Below are 21650 nucleotides of genomic sequence, written 5' to 3'. Positions count from 1 at the left end.
TCTGTCTCTTCCCCCCAGAATAGAAACTCCATGAGAGCAAGGACTCTATTTTGTTCACTAAAGTATCCCCAGGAATAGTGCCTGGCACACCGTTGGTGCTCAATAAATGTTTGTTGAATAAATGAAGAGTTGGAACCAGGATTTATTCCTAGGTCTATCTGATTCTGAGTCCAAGCTTCTCTATACAACGTTCCCAGGTCCTACCCAGAAATTAGTAATGATTACACAGATCACTGGTCCAATAATCTGGATCCAGATTGAAAGGCAGACCTCATGCAAGGACCAGTCAGAGAAAACAAAATGAAAGAACCAATTAGGAGCTGGGAAATGACATGCTTCTAGAATCACTAATGGTCATGGATGAAACCTCTAAGATGAACTGTCAACATTGGCTTCTGCAACCCACACTAACATCTAGGTCCAAAATGCATATAAAATATGGGCCTGCTACTGACATTGACATACCTGAATCTATCCAGCTAGTTCTAAGAGAGTACAAGCAAACAGCCTGAAGCTGAGTCCCTACAGTGACCAAAGCAAACCCGATATCATTCCTTGCATGTATAAGGGGTTATTCACCGTCCCAGAAAAGATTCCTCCTGTTTTAGCAAGGTGGAGATATGACAGTGAGAAAAGAATAAAAAGGAACATGTTTTGTCTTACTATGAATCAGCAGAAATTCTTGGAAAAGTTCCCCTGGACAATGGCCCCATAACATCTCTGATAGCTCCTCCCAGACCTTCTGCACAGTCACAGAGAGTTCTAGGACAGGCACTCGCCCCAGACACAAGGCTACCCATAAGCATAAGGCACCCTCAAGGGTATGACAGAGAGAGCAGGTCCCCACTACACTAGTGTTCATGGAGCCAGGCTTGTCCAGGAAATCAACATGGGACACTCTTCAAACATGGAGAGTTGGCATGTCTGCAAATGGGCCTTGGAAGTTAGATCCATCATTACAGAGGAGCTACACACGATCACAAACAACTTCTAACCAAATTGCCAATATATGCCGTCTTCAGCTGCCCTTGGTTCTGAAGAATAGGTTCTTGACTACATTCTGCCTGTGCTTGGGCATAAAAGATATATTAACTGTAAAGGTGAGAGGTGTAGGGAGTTGGCCACGTGAACCAAGTTCAAAGTGCACTGAGTCTGAGGAAGATGCCAGAACCAAGATGATGATAAGTCTTCTCATCCCTTCCCTAGTCTCATCTCAAAGATGCTCCCGTCCCATCTGCTCTTCGCTTTCCAATTAACACAGTCCACCTAGGCAACTTTGTACAACTGAAGAAAAAACTTCAGGCTATACCTAAAGGAAATGAGGATGTAAGCAAGGAACATTTTACCTCAAAAACTTAATGCCCCTAGGATATGACTGCTCTCCTGACCCTTAGGACTCTGGTCTTGATCCAACAGTAGGGAAGGAAGCTGGAATGCTCACACCTCATGCCCCCAGCATCAACCTTTAGAACATAGAGGCCTAGGTCGGGGCTTATCAACTGACTGACTCATTCTCTAACTCATTCATTTAACAATAATTTATCATTTACTGTTTATGTGAAAGGCACTATACCAAAAGGGACAGCCTTAATCAAGACCAAGAAGTTTACAGTCACACAGAAAGACGATGGACAAATAACTACAATTGTAGTAAGTGTCATCAAAAAGCTCAGGATGCTGTGAGAGAGAACAGCTGGGGAAGCTGGCCTGCCCTGCGGAAGGATCTACCTATGGAAGTGACATTTAAGCTGCCCTCTACATAGGTAGCAAATATTTTAGTAGGAGTAGCACAGGGGGACGTGTGGGACGCCAGTGTGGACAAGAGTATGGTATGTTCAAGGAAGAAGCCAGCATGCCTGGTAAGGAAAAAAGGAGAGAGCGGGGTGAGATGAAGTTACTGGAGTTGGCAAGGCCAGGTCACCAGGGCCTTGTGGTCATGTTAGGGTTTTGTCTCGTTTACAAGAGCAAGGAGAAGCTATTAAAGGGTTTGAGTGGGGGAGTGGGGAGATCAGATTTTTGTCTGGAAAAACCACTCTGGCTACAATATGAAGAGGTTAGAGCCAGGCTGGGGCAGATGAGGGGACAGGAGGCAGGAGACCACTACAGGACTAAGGTGAGAGATGGTGGCAGGGGCTGAGAAGGAGAGGATCGTCCCAAGTCTGGATAAAAGAAGGAGGTAACAGCAGCAGGACCTGGGGATGGACTGGACATGAGAGCTGAGAACGGCAATTGTCAAGGATAAGACTGCCAGCTTCGTGACTTACAAAGACTGTGGTGCCCGTTTGTTGACATTAAGAAGGAACTCCTGATGCCCAACCTTCGGGCTGACTATGAGCAGCACAATGAACTGGGTAGGAACTCAGGCCCTAGAATCAGCCTGACGTGCATGGTGAGCATGCTTCTTACCCCAGGGCAGCCCTGGACAAGCTGCTCAACCTCCCCAGTCCTCTATTTCCTCATCTTTAAAATGGGACTGTGGTTGATGATGATGTTTACATTAAGGCTGTGTGAGCATTAAAAGAGATAATATAACCTATCACATTTCCTTTGATTAAGAAAACAGGGAAAAACAAGTATCTGTAGCACCCGTGCCTTGGTCACTGGTAGAAACCAGGAAGTGCTTCATATCACATTATGACTGGTGTAAATATCTTGAAATAGCATTATGCTCATTGCCACTTTGAAATTACAATAATTATTACGGGTTATAGGTTAAAAAAGCCTACCATTTTTAAGGCTCAAAAGATATGTTAGTTGAGGTTATTATAGGACCAGTCACTTGAGTAATCTAAGCTGACTGACCGAAGGAACTTTCTAGAAATGTGGAAGATTCTTCTCTGCCCTCTCCCCATTTCTAATGTACAGAGAACTAAACATGAATTACAAGGAAGCCTGAACTTGGGAAATGTAAGCAGAGTTACCTGACCATGACTCCAAATACAAATGACTGCTCTATGTGGTCTCTGTTTACAGAATGGGACTAGCCCCATCTACCCAGGCAGAACTAGCTGATGGGCTAGTTTTCCCGGTGAAAGCTCTAGATAGGTAAGTCAACCCCTTGCAGTGCAGTGATAGAAGAGCTGCGGATGTACAGAAGAAGGGCACCTAACCTGTCCAGAGGGCTCAAGGAAGGCTTCCTGAAGGAGGTGACCCCCAAGCAAAGACCTGAAGGACCAGTAAGAGTTGAGTAAAGAACATTCTGGGCTGTGGTTGAAGCTCAGGCAAAGGCCTGTGGGCAAGAAATGCCCTGGGGCCCCAGGCAACTGCACAGGGCGGGGGGGAAAGTTTAAGAGGAGTGGCTAAAAATGTGACTGGACAGGGCGCCTGGGTGGCTCAGTTGGTTAAGCGACTGCCTTCGGCTCAGGTCATGATCCTGGAGTCCCGGGATCGAGTCCCGCATTGGGCTCCCTGCTCGGCGGGGAGTCTGCTTCTCCCTCTGACCCTCTTCCCTCTCGTGCTCTCTATCTCTCATTCTCTCTCTCTCAAATAAATAAAATCTTAAAAATGTGACTGGACAGGTAAGGTGGGGCTGGTAAACCAAGACCGGGCTTTATCCTGCAGGCAATGGGGAACCACTGACAGATTTATGGTGAGAGTACACAGCCTGAACAGATGTGCAATTCAGAAACAGTGCGGAGGATGGATTGGAGGCTGCAGTCTGAGGGCTGAAGCGGGGTAACCAACACTTACAGAGCACTCACCATGTGTCAGGCACGGTTCTGGCAGAAACTTAGTTCCAACAGGAGGGATGACAACAGCCAAGACAGAATAGTGGCAGGGCGGTAGAGGAGAGTAGATGGAGGACAAAGCTGAAATGGGAGAGGAAAAGGGCAGCTCTTCCCTGTTCTCTTCTCACCCCCTAACAACCTCCATGCTGATGGGGACTCTAGAATATAAGCCCCATGAAGGCAAGGACCTTATCCTTCTCATTGTTGTATCCCCAGAATCTGCATCCTAAAGGAGAACAATGGAGCACAATGAAAGTTTGCTGAATATAAATAAGTGGAAAAACCACATGTCTTGGCTGGCCTTCAGCCAGAATCTAAAGCAGGGGTCTTAATCTTGGTCTGGGGTAGGGGGCATGAACCTTTGGATGGTTTCATAAATCCTAAGAACTCTTCTCAGAATGTTTCTACGGATGCAAATAAAACAAAGGAAATTTGTTGTACTGAAATGTAGTTTTCAAAATTTTCTTAAATGTGGTGTAATGATATGGGTGCTTCTTTAAAAATTCATTGCATAAGAAATGTAGTAATGATTATTGTAATTTCAAAGTGGCAACAAGCATAATGCTATTTCAAGATATTTACACCAGTCATAGTGTGATATGAAGCGCTTTCTGGTTTCTACCAGTGACCAAGGCACAGGTGTTACAGATACCTGTTTTTCTGTTTTCTTAATCAAAGGAAACGTTAGAGGTTAAAAAAGCAAAGATGTGATTTATCCACTGACGCTTGGGGATTTGTAGAGCTCAGGTCAGGAACCCTTGGCTTAAGAGAGGAAGAACAGCTCAGAGGAGGCCAATTAAGGCTTTTTCCCCATTGAGGATCCTTGGACCCTTTGCTGCATGGAGATGTTCTTTGCTCCAGATTCTGGATCTGAGGGGCAAGCTTGCTGAGAGGTGACCAGCAGGCCAAGGGTGGCTGTGCATCCAATAGGAGCTCTTTGGGGAGGCACCCAGATGAGCCAGCAGAGCACGAAAGGCCTGCTGGTCAGGGCATTGCGTCTCCTAGACACCACTAAGAGCCCCGCCTGGCTCTCCTACAGAGCTGCCTGCATCTCAGAGTCCATCTAGCACCAGCTGGTAATGCATAGGAGCTGCCAGGCTGTGGGCACAGTTGAAAAAGAAAGACAAGGAAAGGACCATATAACCTTTCAGGCTGTGCCTACCTACCACCACAGATACTCTCAACAACCTCAGGCAAGGTGCCCCAACAACAGTCAGAGAATTTCAGTTCTGGAAATAATGAAGAGCTGACATCAGAAGAAGGCGTAAGGCCCAGGACACTAAACAATGTGCATTCCTCAGTGTGCCCAAGAACATGGATCCTGAACTGCCCAAGGGTCCCACTTCCTGGCCCTTAAAAGAACAATGCTGCAACCCAAGAGAAGGGGAACTCTTTGACACTCAGGAAACCACAGCCCTCTGTGGAGAACCACCTGAACACCACTAGACCTGCCTGCAGCAGGTTTGGTCTGTTCTCAGACCCTGAGGATCCCCCCAAAGGGATCCCCCAAACACATGTATACCTTCTGTCTCTCAGACAAAAATTTAGCTAAGGAACAGTCTTGGTGAAGTCCTTCTAAGAAAAAAAAATTTTTTCAAAAAGAAAAGAATCTACAACACATAAAAGATGTTTTTCTAAATCTGTTTTCACACCTCCCAGTGAAGTGTTAAGATGAAATATATATAGTTACAATCAGTTATTCTGACCATATTTCAAATGCTGTCCCCAAAAATTACATACAACATTATCCCAACTGTCTGCCCAGTAGCAACACTGAGCCCTAGAAAGGAAGGTTTTCTGAGGAAGACTTTTAGGCTGCAAAAGGCCAGCCTGAAACCCACTGAACACAATGTTTTCAAAGCCGTCAGTCAGCAGGAAAGGCTTCTGAATGTTAAATAAAAGAGTATCCCTAAAATGATAACAATGAACATTCATTCAAATTACTTCCCACCTCCTGCAATGTGTGTGCAGGAGGTGACCAAAATAAGATGTGGAAGAAAAGTAGAGAAAGGAACTGTCCTCCCTCCCTGTAACGCAATTGTAAGAGGATTGAGTTCATGTTCAAGTTCTGTCACCATCATCTTCCAGCTTTATGACTTTGAACAAGTTTCTTAAGCACTCTAATCCTCGTGTTCTTAATCTATAAAATAACGCTAATAACACTGACCTTACAACACTGGCTCTCCACGACCTTAAATGAGCTCCCGTGGATAGAAGTACTTCTCTGGTCATACAAGGTTTTACAAATATAAGGCAATACTATGTTATGCAACAAGAAATAGGGAAGGATCCCAGAATCTTCACCCTATAGTAACTCTGCAGTCATTGGGGATGGTGACGGCCAAGGGAAAGAGAGGGACAGCTCAAACCTGGCAATAACAAAGCTAAAGCACCAGTCCAGGAAGGAAAGGTAGAAGATGAGACTGACCTTCCAGCCACCACCACCTCCACAATGGACTCCAGATCAAAACAATGATGCACACACCATGGATACCACATACCAACACTCTCTTTAACCCACAGAGCGCTGGGTGTCTTCTCTTGTGCTTTTCCATGATCCTTTAACTATCTATGGCTGGCAAACTTGACTTCCGTTCAATCTCTGCTTTAGTACCTAATGTCCAGTATTCATCTTACACCCTCAACATGGGAATAGCTAAGCTACATGAGTAGTGGGGGCAGGAGCCCCTACCCCACTTGAAATGCACGTCATTGCCTTGTATCCTGAGCAGTGTGAGAGGGTGTTTCCCTGTGGCTACCAGCACCAAAGGCCACTTACTTCAGTGCTGAGACTTCCACTCAGCTGCTGGTAAAGTAGAACTTCAACCCACCCTATCCTTACCATCTCTAGGGGACCCAAGAAACAGCAGCAGTGAAGGAATGTGTGGAGGTCACCAAATGAGATGGCCTCAGGATTCCCCAAGTTTCGGCCTGACCACCACCTTCCTGGAGCCTCCACGCCCAGTTCTGAAGATGCCAGAGGGCATCAAAGGACTGCCATCAATTATCATGGCTGCACTCACTTAACATGTGACCAAGCAGAAAAGTAGAAAGTAGAAAAGGGGTTTTACTATTGAAGGGATTTCCCTGAGAATCTTTAGTGATCCAGAACACAAATCAAATTTGATACTATTTGCTCTTCAACAAGATAAACAAAGCAGATAAATTTGAAAATCTCTTCAACATGAGCTTCTAACCCTCAATGTAAGTTTTCATAATAAAATTGCTATAAATCCATGACGAGCGACCATCACCTGCAGCAAGTGGCTGGACACTAGACTGGCTGATTACAGTGATAAAAAGGCATGAAGGGGACGAGTAATCACAGGACTGGTACCAATAGGAAAGAGGGGTCTGAATCCTTGAGCAAAGCTGGGAGACTCAGAAGCTCAGAAACAAATGAAAGTACTTTTGATGTGGTATTATTCTTATTTAAAGAATTTACAACATTGTTAACATGCACCCGAAATGCTCTAGCTTCTTTACTTCTCCCCACTCCCCACAAAAAAAAAAACCAAAACTGCTTTTATTAAGACATTTTTGGGAACACAAAGTTTCTTAGGGTAGAAATGCTGCCCTGGAGGGGAGGGGGCAGTACCTTAAAGGAATACTTGCGACTTATGCGGTCCTCAGGGGCCACGGGTGAGATCACATAGCTGGGCAGAGGGATGCTCCCAAGGACCGCTTCTTCTCGGCTGTCTTTGAATGGAAAAAACACATCAGAATAACCTTCTGTGGCACCCTCCCTGGGTTGGTCCATCCCACTGCCGCTGTTCAGGGCTCCTTATAGCTCCCTAGGACTACTGTAATCCCTGATCGTCCATTCAGGTGCTCCCTGGGGACCTTTGGGTTAACGCAGGAATGACAGGTGAGTCAGGGGCAGAGACAGGCATGGAAACATGCTCAGTGCAACCTGTGAACTCCTGAAACAGGGCAGTAAGCCAAGTTCTGTGGGAACACAGAGGCAGGAGTGGCACAAAGTCGGGGAAAGCGGAGAAGGCTTCAGAAGGTGGTATCTAAAGTGTTTTAAAGGATGGGGAAGGGCATTCTGGGAAGAGCAAACCTCATAGGCAAAGTTAGAGCATGTGCAAAATATCCTACCTTCTACACCTATTCTCTTCCTCCTCCAAACCATCTTCATGACAGAGGTAACTTCCTAATGACAGCATTGGTCCTGTCGCTCTCCTACTCAAAGGTACTTGCTGACTGCCCACTAGATGCAAAATGCAGTTCAACTTACTCTGCCTGGTGTCACAGTCCTCTTGCATTTTGGCCCTTACCCACCTCCTGAGCCTTCTTTCCTACTATGTCCTGCAAGCAAGACTCACTCTGACCTCACAGGTCCGTCATTCCATTTTCTTCTGCTTCTAGAACTTTATTCAAGTTGTTTCCTCTGCTTGAAATGCCCATTTGCCCCCATACACAGGCAAAGCTCTACCTATCTTTACAAGCCCAACTCAAATCCCACTTATTCTGAAAAGCCTCCCCCAATTCTTCAATATGGAATTAATTTCTTGCTCCCCCTGAATTGCTTAAGCACGTTGAATGTCTTCTAAAGCACCTAATGCTGCCTAGTCTTGTCTTACGAGTAAACTCTCTCTTCCTCCATATTTTGAGTCTTACTTCTTTCTCACTATTGCACAGCCCCTAACTCTATATACTGGGGCTCCGTAAATGTACATGTGCCCAACTCAATTCACCAATTGTCCATCCAGTATTATAGAGGATAGATCCAGACAACAAGTTACAAAATACAATGATTTATCTATACTTCCTACCTCTTCAGATAGTGTCAAAGGTATGCCTTTGTTCCAAACTGGGTAGAAGCTGAGACAACTCCAGACTTGGAGAGCCTAAGTAGCAGATAAACTGGATTCCATTTATTTTAACTCAACAAATGGCACTTCGAATGCAAGGATTGGTAAAAGTAAGTCACCAGCCATTCACATATGTAAAAGTGAACACTTTGGCACGTAAATAGGTTATAAATTAGCTCAGGCCACTGGTCCAATCAATGGATTTGAGAATATAACCACCTGTATCACCTCACCACCCTCTCCAGCACAAAGAGCCCTTGGTGGCCTGAGCCTTAGCTCACCTTTATAGTAAAACAAGCAATAATCAGCAAGCACAAACCACCTCCTTTTCCACAGTCTCATCCCAGAACTGTCCTGCAAAGCAAAGAAAAGTAATCAGACAATACCTGAGCATACTCTTCCCCCTCTCCAATCACGCATGGCATGATGCTAGAACAAAGACTTACCTATATCCACTCGTTCTTTCAATAAATTAATGAATTAATAAATTTTTATTGCAAGGTCATTTTTTAATAGGACATTAAAATTTAGATTCAATTATGGTTTGTCCCCAGGAAGTTTTATGTGTGTCCTGGAAACAGACTAATGTAAGTATCCTTTTAGAAAGGAAGATGTGAATTCAAAAGATACCGTTCTTCCATTAAGAAAGAAATCAGTTTTTAACAAAAAGGAAGCTATTTATTTATTTAGGTACTATTCTATAAAATAATCTCCACTTACTGATGAGAAAATTGATTTACACAGTATAGAACAAGGAATTTAAATCGATGAGGCAAAGTTCTCATTTGACAAGTTCAGTTCTCTATCATAAGGGGCTAATTTTGCCATGGATTTTCCTTCCATTCAACGTAAAGAGACTTGGATTGTCTTGCTGTCAAATTGCCTCATAATATGAATTTGTCTTTACGCATCTAAAATGTAAATCAATACATTTATTAAAAACATTTTAGGTGATTGTGAAAATTCTAAAAGAACAAGGCCAGGATAGGAAAATAGTAGGGCTATAGGGTCATTTTTCTGCCAAACCCAGGAAAACTCCAGAGCTGCTTTTAGCTGTTAAAACTGTTTTCCTTCTGCAAAAGTTTTCGACAAGTTTAAATTTAAAAAATAACAGTTATGTCAGTCACTAAACCTAAGCACAACATGAAGTTTGTTCATTCTCCACTTACTAAAGTGCTAAAAACAAATTTGACTTGCTGAGTTCATGCATTTCTTGGTTTTATCTTCTGCTCTGACCAGACGATCTCTAAAATCTTAGCATATTGCTTTGTTTGGAAAACTCCCTTCCATCCTCCACACCTACTGCAAATGTCACTTCCTCTGGGAAGCCTTTCAGGACTCCCCCAAGCACAGCTACATTCTCTGTGCTGTGTCCACAGCACTCCACACAGGCCTCTTAGAGTTACCAGGCTGGGCGGTGGGGGCTGGGGAGAAGAATTACTTAGAGCCCCTTCCCTCTCCCTCCACATATCAAAGGAGCATACTTTTGTTTAATGGGGACAGGGATGCAAATGGAAAAGTCGGGTAAGGACAGGGATGCAAATGGAAAAGTCAGAAGGTTATTCGGGTAAAAGAGATGGGCAGAGAGGCAAGGAAAGAGAGAGCTGTGAGGGAAGAGGGTATCACCGAGAGAGGCACCCACAGTATCTGACAGAGAAGGCCAGAGAGCTACAGAAGCTGCCATGGGGAGTCTGAGGGGAGAGAGACTTCAAGGGGCTTCTAGGGACTTCTGTGTGGTGTGCAATGTAATGCCCTCCTCTGTCTTCCCACAAAGTGTTTGGTAAAAATTAACATCACAGCTCTTGGAGTTTGTGGGGTTTTTTTTGGATGGTATGATATGTGAGAGACTGTGAGGGCGATGATAGGACATGTGAGAGGGGCCAGTTTCCCCAGCAGACTGAGTTCCTCAACTGCGGGAACCACGTGTTCTTCACCTCTTTAACTGCGCTGTGAAAGCACTTAGAATATGGCAGGCAGGGACGCCTGGGTGGCTCAGTCAGTTAAGCATCCGACTCTTGGTTTCAGCTCAGGTCATGATCTCCGGGTTGTGGGATCGAGGCCCAGGTTGGGTTCTGTGTTCAGTGCAGAGTCTGCCAAGATCTTCTCTCTCTCTCCCCCGCCCCTCCCCCCTCATGCACACGCACTCTCTTTCCCTCCCTCTCTCCTCTCTCTAAAATAAATTTTTTTTAAGATTTTATTTATTTATTTGACAGACATACAGCGAGAGAGGGAACACAAGCAGGGGGAGTGGGAGAGGGAGAAGCAGGCTTCCCACGGAGCAGGCAGCCCAATGTGGGGCTCGATCCCAGGACGCTGGGATCATGACCTGAGCCGAAGGCAGACGTTTAACAACTGAGCCACCCAGGCACCCCTAAAATAAATAAATTTTTGAGGAAAAAAAAAAAAAGAACCTGACAGGCACTTGGTAAACAAATGGGCGGACAGAAGAACAGACGGATGGATGGCAAGGAGAGAAGGAGGGAGACAAAAGGGACATGTTCTCTGGCCCTGGGAGCGCACAGCCTATTTGTGGCCAGAGGACAAGAGACAGAACAATTAGTGGTGAGTTCAGAGATGCAGGATAGCCTCGGGGGAGCCGACAGGGCTTCCTGAGTGAAGGGATGTGGGAGAAGAAAGAGCTGTTTCTAACCAGGGTGCCTAGGAGAATGGTGGTATCATCACCAAGGTCCAGAAAAAAGTAAGTTGGGGAGAAAAGAGAGGTAAGGGGTGAGGAGGCAATGAGCTGAGTTTGGCTGATTCGGAATCTGAGGTGCAAGGGGAGCTAGATATGTGTGCTAGACCAGGCTGGGCAGAGGACAGGAAAAGAGGGGATTTTTCAGCCAAATGATAGCAAAGGCTCTTTAACATCAAGAGGGCAAGTGCTGGCCAGGGCTTGGCGGTAAGGCTGGATTTATGCTGACCCACCCACATGAGTGCCTGGGTCCCAGGGCAGCCGATAGCACTGGGGGGCCCAAGGGGTCAAGTGGGTTTGGGGAGGGAAGCTGTAGCCATTGAGCAGATGGTCCACTCATAAAAATGGACAGCATACCTGCCTCAGACAAACTCAGGAACAGAGAGCTTATTATGAGTCTGTTCTCAGCTCCTAGGGGCCAGGGTAAGGAAGGAGATCAGCAAGAGCCATCCCCCTCCCCTCCCCGTCTCCTCACCTGCTTGTGCAGCCACCCCCTCACCACCACTGGAACATTGGGGTTCCTCCGAATGGCCTGGTCCCTCTTCCCAAAGCTGTGGACTTTACTGCTGGATTTCGTGATCTAGGAAAAAGCAGACTCAAATTCTAGCAGCATTTAGGGGATTTAGGGAGTCACACAAAGCACCTGCGTGAGAGGAGAGCTGCAGGCTCCTCTACCTTACTCTAAGTGGCAGTGCCCTTTGACAGAAAGAATAGCAAGGAAACCAAAACAGGCGGGCACATGGCCATAGTATTTTAATTAAAAAGCAAATCCAAGGCCTAGCAAGCTCCCCATCTGAGTCAAGGAGGAAAAAAAAAACTTAAAGGGATTTTTCAGTCAACTTTCACCAGCAGCTGTTGGCCCTCATATGTGCTACTCTTTCTGGATCAAAGCTACTTTTCGATCACAGATTTTGCCAATTTCCAGATATTATCGTCCTATCTGGGTTCATTCCTCAGCACTCACCCCTTCTCTGCAATGCTGGTTCTTTCCCTGCTCCTCAGTCAAGGGTCCCACCTCTCAACTTTCCTCAGGCCCACTGGCCACAAATTTCACAAGGCAGTTTCATAACACACCTGTGAACAGAGGTGTGACCCTCCCAAGACAAGCCAGGAAAATGATGAAGGCATCTAAGGACTTGGATGTCAGTCCCAGTTCTGCCAGCAATCACCTGTTTTCCTGGACAAGTGACATCACCCCAACTGGTCTCAGGAGAAGCCTCCCTCACAAAACAATGGTGGGGGTCGTTGGGCATCTGCAAAATATTAAAGGGTGGAAGGAAGGAGTGAGTGGCCAGGAGCTCACCTTGGGGCCAGGCTTGGCCTCCACAGTGGACGTGGTTCCAGCTGTGGACGTCTCACTGACCATGCTGGATGGTCTTTGGTTTCTCTCTTGCTTCGACATATGTGGATGTGGCCTGTGGGAAGACATAGGAGAGTCCAGTAAGTAAGCCTGGGCTGCAGTGGAAGTGGAATCTGAGATGTGTTCCAGACTAGAGCTGGTTGATGTGCCATGACTGATGTTCCAGAGACCACCTGACCCCAGACTGTAGCTAGAAGACCTTAATGTCCATGTGCTTCAGGGAATCAAGACGATCATAGATGCTCACACCTTTGCCGCTGACACCGCACAAAGGGGCCAAGGCCGGCATTCCTGCCTGCTCTCCTAAGGTTCCCACATATACTTTTTTACTCGGGTGTCTGTGGCAACTGCCCAATCAGATGGGCACACACAGTTGTGCCACTCTTCACAGGAGAGCAACCCATACTCCTTACACACACACACACACACACACACACACACACAGACCCCTCCATTTCTCTGGCTCCCAATCAGATGGGCATGCACAGTTGTGCCACTCCTCACAGGAGAGCAACCCATACTCCTTACACACACACACACACACACACACACACACACACACACACACACACACACCCCTCCATTTCTCTGGCTCCCAAAAGAAGCTGCTTATAATTAGTAATAAGAAATCACTTGTGCACACATCCACACCCCCAGATACACACAGAGAATTGCTTATATAAACGCCAGTGGGGCTTGCCTCCCAAAATAGATTACTCAACAAAGACTCCTATTCTAGGAACACTCCTTTGCCCCAAAATAGAACCATCAGAGATATTAACCCCTTGTGCCATGCCTGGGAGCAGGAAGCAATGAAACATGCCTGGGCCCCCAGTGGAGATCCCCTCTGTGTGTCCCCAACAGCACCCAGAGACACCATGCTTCCCATCAAGAAGGTCCGTCTGCCCTGGGAGAGCCAGAACTCTGGGAACATATCAGTATGACACTCAAGAGACACTACGAGAACCCTTCTCACCTGCCTCCACACAGCCCCAGCATTCACCAGTCTTTTCAAGCCTGGGTGGCGGCAAGTGCCTCCAACAAATTCAGTGCCTATCCTCCAACAGCTTGATGCCTGATTCCCAGACTCTACTAACTCCAGGATCAGTAAGCCTTCCTCAATGTGTGAGTCTCCTTGTTCTGTGCCTGGGTTCTCTGACGGGCAACACGACGCAGGCAGCTGCAGTACACTGAGGCGCTCTGCCTGAATGGAGAAAATCGGATTTGGAGGCCTGGGCCAGGAGCCTGAAGAGATGGAAGATGCAGGCAAGACACAGCGAGGAAGCAGCACTCTGGGTGTCCGTTCGCCAGACTCCCTTTTACAGAGGTGCCATGAGGGAAAATCCTAGTTTCCACCTTGGAGATAGGCCACTTCCTTCAAAACCACTACCACTCAAAGGATAAGGGATCCTTCCTGTGCCCCAAGACAGAGCGCCGACACCCTGCACCATCACTTCTTCGCAGAAGAAGCTGTGACCACCGTGTTCTCAGAGCTGTGCCAACGGCGGGACCACTGCAGTGGGACCAGCTTTCCAGGGCGCTGAGCTCTACCGGGTGCTTGGCAGCTGGAGGTACAAGTCCCACCAGGCAGAAAGATCACTGGCTCCTTATCAGCTCAGGCACTCACTCCAGATTCCCCGCCCCCGGTCTCCATCCCAGCCAGACTTCTGTTACTGCTCCCCACTCAGAGAATGTCACCATGCTCAGCCCGCTCACTGCTGGCAGAGGCTGCATGCGGCAGAGAGAGAATCGCCAGCCGGGGGGTGAGAGGGGCCCTGAGAGGCTGCCTTGTCCAGCCCCTGCCTCCAGGCAGAACTATGCCCAAAACGTCTGTCTGGAACCTAGGCTTGCCTGACGTTCAGATTTCCAGAGGTTGAAACAAAGATGAGTTCTCAGTTACGGCAGCTATAGCTCTACACCAACATTCAGGACACAAAGTCTGACAATAAAATAGGTTTCTTTGGGATTTATCAAGTTTACTTTGCTCCCATTTAAGACACGGACAGAGGATTATTACATAATATTCGGGAAATATTTTTTAAAAAGCTAAAAGGAAAGAAAAAAAATTATCACAGTCTTGCCACCCAAAGGAAAACCATTCTTAACACTTGGTATATATACTTCCATTCTTTTTTATATGTCTGGCTTTGGGGGTGGTGGGGGGGAAAGAGTGCTTTTTTTTGTTTTTATATAACTGTTACCATACTGTGTTTATGATTCTGCATTATGATTTTTTTAAAGCTTATTGTAAGTTAAACATTTTCTCCATTATTTTAAACACAGTCACATCATTTTTTCTTTCTTTCTTTTTATTCCTCTTTAAGTAAGCTCTATGCCCAACATGAGGCTTGAACTCACAACCCTGTGATCAAGTCACATGCTCCACCAACTGAGCCAGCCAGACGCCCCACATCCACATCACTTTAAATGACCACATCACATTCCATCAACTTGATATGCTGTTTCTCTTCTGTGGGACAAAGAAAAGGCTATTTGGATGTGTGACTGGCCCAGAAGATCCAGGATAGATGGCCACTTGCACCCTTTCTGTATCTTACAATTTGGAGCTCTGACTTTAATCACCTCCTGCTTTCTAGCCCCATGTCCCCACCCCATTCGGGGATGCTGGCCGGCCAGGGACCTCCTTCAGACAACAGTACTGTCCTACAGCCTTGGATGGGTGAAGAAAGATGGTACAGCCACCACCTAGGGAGCCAATTATGAAAAGATTTCATCTGGAGAAGAACTGGTTGTGGTCCCAACACTGAACATCAGTGAGGGGCAGTGGAACACAGTGGTTGTGGGGGCATAGGGGGTGTGGGTGGCAGAGTACAAGAGGAGGAGAAAGAAAAACATGAAGACAATTCCATTCTTCATTCTTCAGAGACCTCTGCTCAGCCACACCCAGAGACAGCTGGCTTATCAGGTGATATGACTACAGCCCAAACTGTATCTGCCCCAGAGAAGAGACCGTGTTGTCTCTATAAACAGTGAATGTCTTCATTAGGGCTCTCCAGGGGCAGGGACAGCTCCCAACTCAAGCAACAGTTTCAACCTCTACCTGGCAGTCCCCGACCTGGCTCTTTGAAAGAACAAAGCGCACACAGCTACCCACTCAGCCGAGTGACAAGATCTGCCTTCAGAGGATGTTCCTCTGAATCTCCTCAATAAGGGTAATGATCTCTTAGGTCTCCCAAGGGTAAATACGACTTCGGGAAATAACTAGTTATCTGGAATTACAACGAGTTTAAAACAACAACAACGACAACAACAACAACAGGTGGTGGTCACGCTTGGGACACCATTTGGTACCCCAAAACTAAGGATATAAAAAAGTTTCAGGGTGGGGGATGCCTGGGTGGCTCAGTCGGTTAAGCAACTGCCTTCGGCTCAGGTCATGATCCTGGAGTTCCCGGGATGGAGTCCCGCATCGGGCTCCCTGCTCAGCGGGGAGTCTGCTTCTCCCTCTGCCCCTCCCCCCTCTCATGTGCTCTCTCTCTCTCTCTCTCATTCTCGTTCTCTCAAATAAATAAATAAATAAATCTTTAAAAAAAAAGTTTCAGGGTGTCTGGGTGGCTCAGTCGGTTAAGTGTCCTACTCTTGATTTCAGCTCAGGTCATGATCTCAGGGTCCGGAGATCGAGCCCCATGTCAGGCTCTGCACTGGGCATGGAGCCTGCTTAAAAATCTCTCTCTCTCTCTCTTCTCTCCATCTGCCCCTCCTCTTGCCCCCCCCCACCTAAAAAAAGAAAAATGTCTCAAAAACAATTTTCTTATTTGGCTGAAAACCTGGCTCAGATGGAAAGTTCTGGAGGTCGTTTATCACACTGTTTTGAACAATGGTGTGATGTGTATAGCCTCCTGAAGTGAGACAATACTGAAAGAATCATCTTAGAGGCATGTTCCCCACTTAAGAGTCTGGTGGGGGCAGAGATTGACTTTCCTCAGCTCCTCAGACTGAGGTATACCCCTGACAGGTTTCACTCAAGATCCGTCCTCTCCCCCAGAGAAGAGCCTGTGCCCCTGAGCTGAACAGCTGTGAAAGGTGGTTCAGTTAACAGCAGGCCCTCAGGCACATGAGTCACACAGATTCCCAAGAGAGGAGACCAAAACACCTGCACACGCTATGGGAAGGCTGACTCTTGGTGTCATTAAATAAAATCTATTAACTTAAAAGCCTGTTTGCCAGGTTTCTGGATTCCCAAAGTACAGTGGGACGATTTGAACAAAGACGTCTCTTTCCTTGGCTTGGGCTACATGAATGCTGATTATTTTGCTGGAGGGGTGTGGGCTGAAGTTCAAAACAGTGAGCTAGAGTTTTAACTCAACTGCCTCCCAGCTGAAATGAACAAAAGAAGGTAGGACTAGAAAAAAAATCAGTCTGGAGAAGCCCAGCAGGAAAGTGCTTTCATCCTACTCTAAACTTCCTGAAGGAAGTGTCAAGTGAGCCTGGACAGGACATCACTTTCTCTGTCCTTCAATTTCCCTCTCTATAAAAGGAACTGCTTCTGCTACCTACATACCCAGGAGCAAATGCTTATAATACTGACAGTGTGGTAAGAGGGAGGTTATAAATTCAGAAGTCATTTTTTTTCTGTTGGGTCTGAATTTAGGTGAGTTTGGTTACTGGGATCCCCAGATGCCTCTTGGTCAACATCATGAACAAGAGCAAACTCAAGTGGGATCACAGCAATACCCTTCCCTACCCTATTGCTGTCTTAACAGGTAGGTCACCAAGCCAAGAATCAGCAACCTGAAGGGTCGGTACACAAGGTCAAGCAAGCAGAGGCTTGGGCTGGATTTGTCCAGCACCTACTACATGCCAGGCACTTAGCTTGCATTATCTCACTTAACCCTGAAAAGCCAGCTTTACCATATCCATTTTGTAGATGAAAAACTGAGGCTAAGTGAGATGAATGACTTGTCCAAGACAGAAGCTACACTCCAAAACTTGGGCTCTGCCACAGAGACACCATCCCATGGCAAGTTCCAAGGTGTGACAGAAGCAGGCTATTGCTGTTCTTCTCAGCCCCAAGCCCCATCCCCAAACCAAGAGGATCCTGGGGGGTGGAAAGACCAGAAAACCGGAATAACTGGGCCTCAACAAAACTCGAAGCTTAGTCACTCCTCCACAAGTCACATTGTTTCTTTGGGCCTCAGTTTCCATTTTTGCAAAATGGGGTGAAAACTACCCTCATCTCACAAGGTGGTTGTGTGGATTCTAATGACCTTTTGAAAACCATAACAACATTGCATTAAATGAAAAGCATTGTTGTGGCTGTTACCAGTGGAGACCCCAGAATTCAAATCTCAGGTATACTCTATTTTTATTTCCAAGATGCTTCTCTCCAGAAAGCTCAAGTTGCCAAACAATTAACTTCCAAACAAATCATTTCCTAAAACATCCCTATAAGCACCTTATTTGGTGGGGCTCCTTTAAAGAGTAATAAACCTGTGGCTGGGGGACGGGACTCCTATTCTTTCCCCAGGAGGTTAGAAAGCTATGGGGGGAGGGGAGGTGGCGCCTGGGTGGCTCAGTTGGTTAAGCGTCTGCCTTCGGCTCAGGTCATGATCCTGGAGTCCCGGGATCGAGTCCCGCATCGGGCTCCCCACTCAGCAGGCAGTCTGCTTCTCCCTCTGACCCTCCCCCCCTCATGTGCGCGAGTGTTCTCTCTCTCCCTCTCCCTCTCTCTCTCTCTCTCTCTCGCTCTCAAATAAATAAATAAAATCTTAAAAAAAAAAAGCTATGGGGAGTTGGGAATCCCCTACTGAGAAGCCATCATTAGATGTTGCTTGTATCCCATCAATTCCTGGAAAAATAGGCCCCCAAATTCATGTTCTGTCTCAAGGGTTCTACACAGAGAGCTCAGCAAGAACTAATGTTATGAGAGGAGGGTGTATGAGGAGAGGCACACTTGCTAACAACCAGCAAATTTTTGAAAGTGCTCACACCCACCACCTAAGGGGTTTGGGAAAAGCAATGCACAGTGAAAAGCAGGAATAAAAGAAAGTTCTTGTCCCAAGCAGGCAGACACCTCCACACCCCCTCTTCTCAGAGAAAGAGACACACAGACAGACCGCCAACGCTCACTGTATACTCCCAACACCCCAGGGGAGGCTGTCTGACACGGGTTTTCATTCAGCAAGTGTGGCCTTGTTACTCAACTATGGCTTCCTGTGTTCCTTCCCCTCCCCTCAACTCCACTCTGGAACACAGGCTCCAGTTCCTCGCCCCATGCCACCTCAGGAGCTGGAAACCAGCCTAAACAGCACCTTCACCTGGCATGTAAACAGCCCACTGAGCCCCATGGGCTCCCCTCCCTGCCCCCAAACCCAAGCACTGCTCTGAACTCGGCCTGAGTCCTGCTCAGCTGTATGACCTTGGACCAGTCTCTTCCGCTGTCCATGCCCCGTGCCTCAGTCTGTGCTGGGGAAGAACCAGACCTTGACCTCTACTGTTCCTTCCACCTCTGCTTTGTTATTTCAGAGATGCTACAATGCTTACTCGAGCTACTGGCAAGTCCTCCTCTAGTTTCTCAGCCCCCCTGGCTTACCAGGCAGCCACTCCCCTCACTAGAAAACAGCCCTTTCTAATGGAGATGGGGGGTGGTGCTTCCCAGACCAGGGAGGGAAAAGAGGAGGACTAGAGGGGAAGTCCCAGGAAGAAATAAAATGACCGCAAGCAGCAGCTTCCCTTCCACACCCGGAAGAGCCACCACTGCAGCATCTTCACCCCAGAAAGACAGAGCCCGAGACGTGAGGGCTGCATGGCAACGGCCGCACCCCCAGTGCTGGTGCCCTTGGAGACACCAAAGCCGCAGCCAAGTCAACACCCAGGGGTTTGAATGAACTGCTGACACCAGCACCACCTCTTCCCTACCTGTGACCGTCACAAATGCCGTCTCCTAGACCAGGAAGGAAAACTGAACAGTCAAGTTTCTGCATCTGCTTGCCAGATGTTTCCATTTTTCCTCGTTTTTCTGCTGCCATGGCAACCAAATGCAACAGGCAAAGCTAGCCCAAGACTGCCAGGCTGGAGAGACAAGGTGCTGGTTCTATCAGCCACACAGTCCCGGCTCAGAAGATAACAGCAGGACAGGCCCCGCCGGGCTCAGAGTTGTCGTGTACCCCCACCCCCATTCTGTGCTCTTCATCTCTCACTGCAAATTCTTACCAACTTGGAACTGCAGGAGGAGCACAAGTCAGCCTCTGGTCTCCTAGCAGCAGGAGAGAACCCACCCCCAGGCCCATAATTGCCTATGCCTTGGAGAGTCTTGCACCCTGCCTCAACAAAATGAAAAAATCAAAGGTCGGGAAGGTTATTCTTACCTTCAGCAAGATATCTTTTCAAGTGGTATCCTCCAAACACCACTCATGACATTCCAGGCAATTCCAACTTACAGTTCTTTTCTAAACAATCCAATGAGAAAACGGGGCCGCTCAGACTCCAATGGAAGGAGCAAGCTAACCTCACGAGGATGCAGGGAGAGGCAGGCCAGGAAAGGGTCCCCTCCAGGTTAGGGAATCTAGGAGATTTGGGGTGCCTTACAGCTGGCTTCTGAGCACAGCAGCAGGCTTCTCAACTTCCAGAGCACATACTCTCTCTCAACTAGGCCCCACCTCAACATCAAATGCTTGACAGAGCCTGGGGATCAGTGTACAGAGCCTGCTGTCAGTCAGCCACCAGCGTCATGGCTCCGGAATGCTTTTCTCTCCTCTTCCCAGAGAGCTGTGGAGGCGTTGTCAGCGGCTTCCTGGACAGCCCGCTCTGAGGAGAAAATGCTCCTGTGCGTAGCCCCAACCACCAGAACCACAGCCTGGAAGTCCCTCGTGCCAAGGTTATCTCTTTAGGAGGGCCCCTATGGGTGGCCCGTTAAGCCACAAAGGCAAACCACAAGCTCCCAATTCAAGAAAATCACCGAGAATCAGGAAAAGAGGCTGAAAAGGAGGAGCTCAAATGACCCAATCACTGGAAATGAGGCTCTGTAGAAAAGCTTGAGAACATTTTCTGGAGAAAAGACTACTAAGGAGTCTTGGCATCTTTCACGCAAGAATGAAGTTACTAGATCAAATCTCATTACTGCAGATATAAGAAAAATCTCTAGCCTACTTAGTTGGCACATTAACACGTAAGGACAGCCAAAGAAGAGGACTGTCTCTTGAAGACCACTCTAATGAGAGGCAGAACTGGAGTGGCTGGAGGCATAGCATCTAGAGCCAGACTATCTGGATTCAAATCCTAACTGCCACTTACTAGCTGTGTGACTTTTGGCAAGTCTCTTCACCTCTCTGTACCTCAGTATCCATAACCATAATGTTATCTTCCTCATAAGACTGTTGTGGGAATTAAATTAATAAATGTAAACCACTGGGGCACCTGGGTGGCTCAGAAGGTTAAGCGTCTGCCTTCGGCTCAGGTCATGATCCCTGGGTCCTGGGATCGAGCCCCATGTCAGGCTCCCTGCTCAGTGGGGAGCCTGAGTCTCCCTCTCCCTCTGCCCTTTCCCTCTGCTCATGCTCTCTCTCTCTCAAATAAATAAATAAAATCTTTTAAAAAATGAATAAATGTAAACCACTTAGAAAAGTACCTGGTAATAAATAGTAAGGGCTCTAAATGTTCACGATAAAAATAATATTATTATTAATGGAAAAAGCCAACTCTTATTCTAGGAGGTAGATTACTTCATTTAATGTTAAAGATGAAATTCTAGATCCCAAAACAAGGGATGTCAGGAAATCTCTTTCCTAGAAAATTGTGAACTGAGCTAAAATTTGTCAGCCTAGAACTTTCACTCATTGACCTGATGCCTGCCTTGGCGGCCACACAAAAAACATACCCCACTTCTGCCTGCCAGCCCTTCTCGAAGACTTATAGCACATCCTCCTCCATCTTCTCTCCTGCAGACTAAATGTGAAGGTCACAGGACAGTGTTTCCAGACCCCTCACCATAATGGTCCCCCTCCCCAGGGCAATCTCAATTGCTCAATATCCCTCTTGAAACTTAGTACCCAGATCAAAGTATTTGGGGCTTGGCATGCCCTTGATGCTCCATA

The 21650-nt window shown here is 47.0% G+C and overlaps 1 protein-coding gene across 5 annotated transcripts in view; it reads right to left on the bottom strand.

Moving 5' to 3' along the window:
- Window positions 1–21650, bottom strand: part of PLEKHA7 (pleckstrin homology domain containing A7) — a 210928-nt gene that overhangs the window by 61723 nt on the left and 127555 nt on the right. For all 5 annotated transcript variants that reach the window (XM_088017607.1, XM_088017608.1, XM_028116940.2 and 2 more), the window contains 4 exons: window positions 12541–12652; window positions 11713–11817; window positions 8827–8899; window positions 7327–7427 (listed from right to left, as the gene is read on the bottom strand). In XM_088017607.1, the coding sequence (XP_087873733.1) occupies window positions 7327–7427; window positions 8827–8899; window positions 11713–11817; window positions 12541–12652 (391 nt within the window). The remainder of the gene's footprint in view (window positions 1–7326; window positions 7428–8826; window positions 8900–11712; window positions 11818–12540; window positions 12653–21650) is intronic.

This window comes from Eumetopias jubatus, unplaced genomic scaffold (genome assembly GCF_037043125.1).
Source record: "Eumetopias jubatus isolate StellerSeaLion01/CBP00866 unplaced genomic scaffold, mEumJub1_p1.0 scaffold_13, whole genome shotgun sequence".
Lineage (NCBI taxonomy): Eukaryota > Metazoa > Chordata > Mammalia > Carnivora > Otariidae > Eumetopias > Eumetopias jubatus.
Note: the sequence above shows the minus strand (reverse complement) of the source record. Positions and strands in the feature narration are given on the sequence as shown.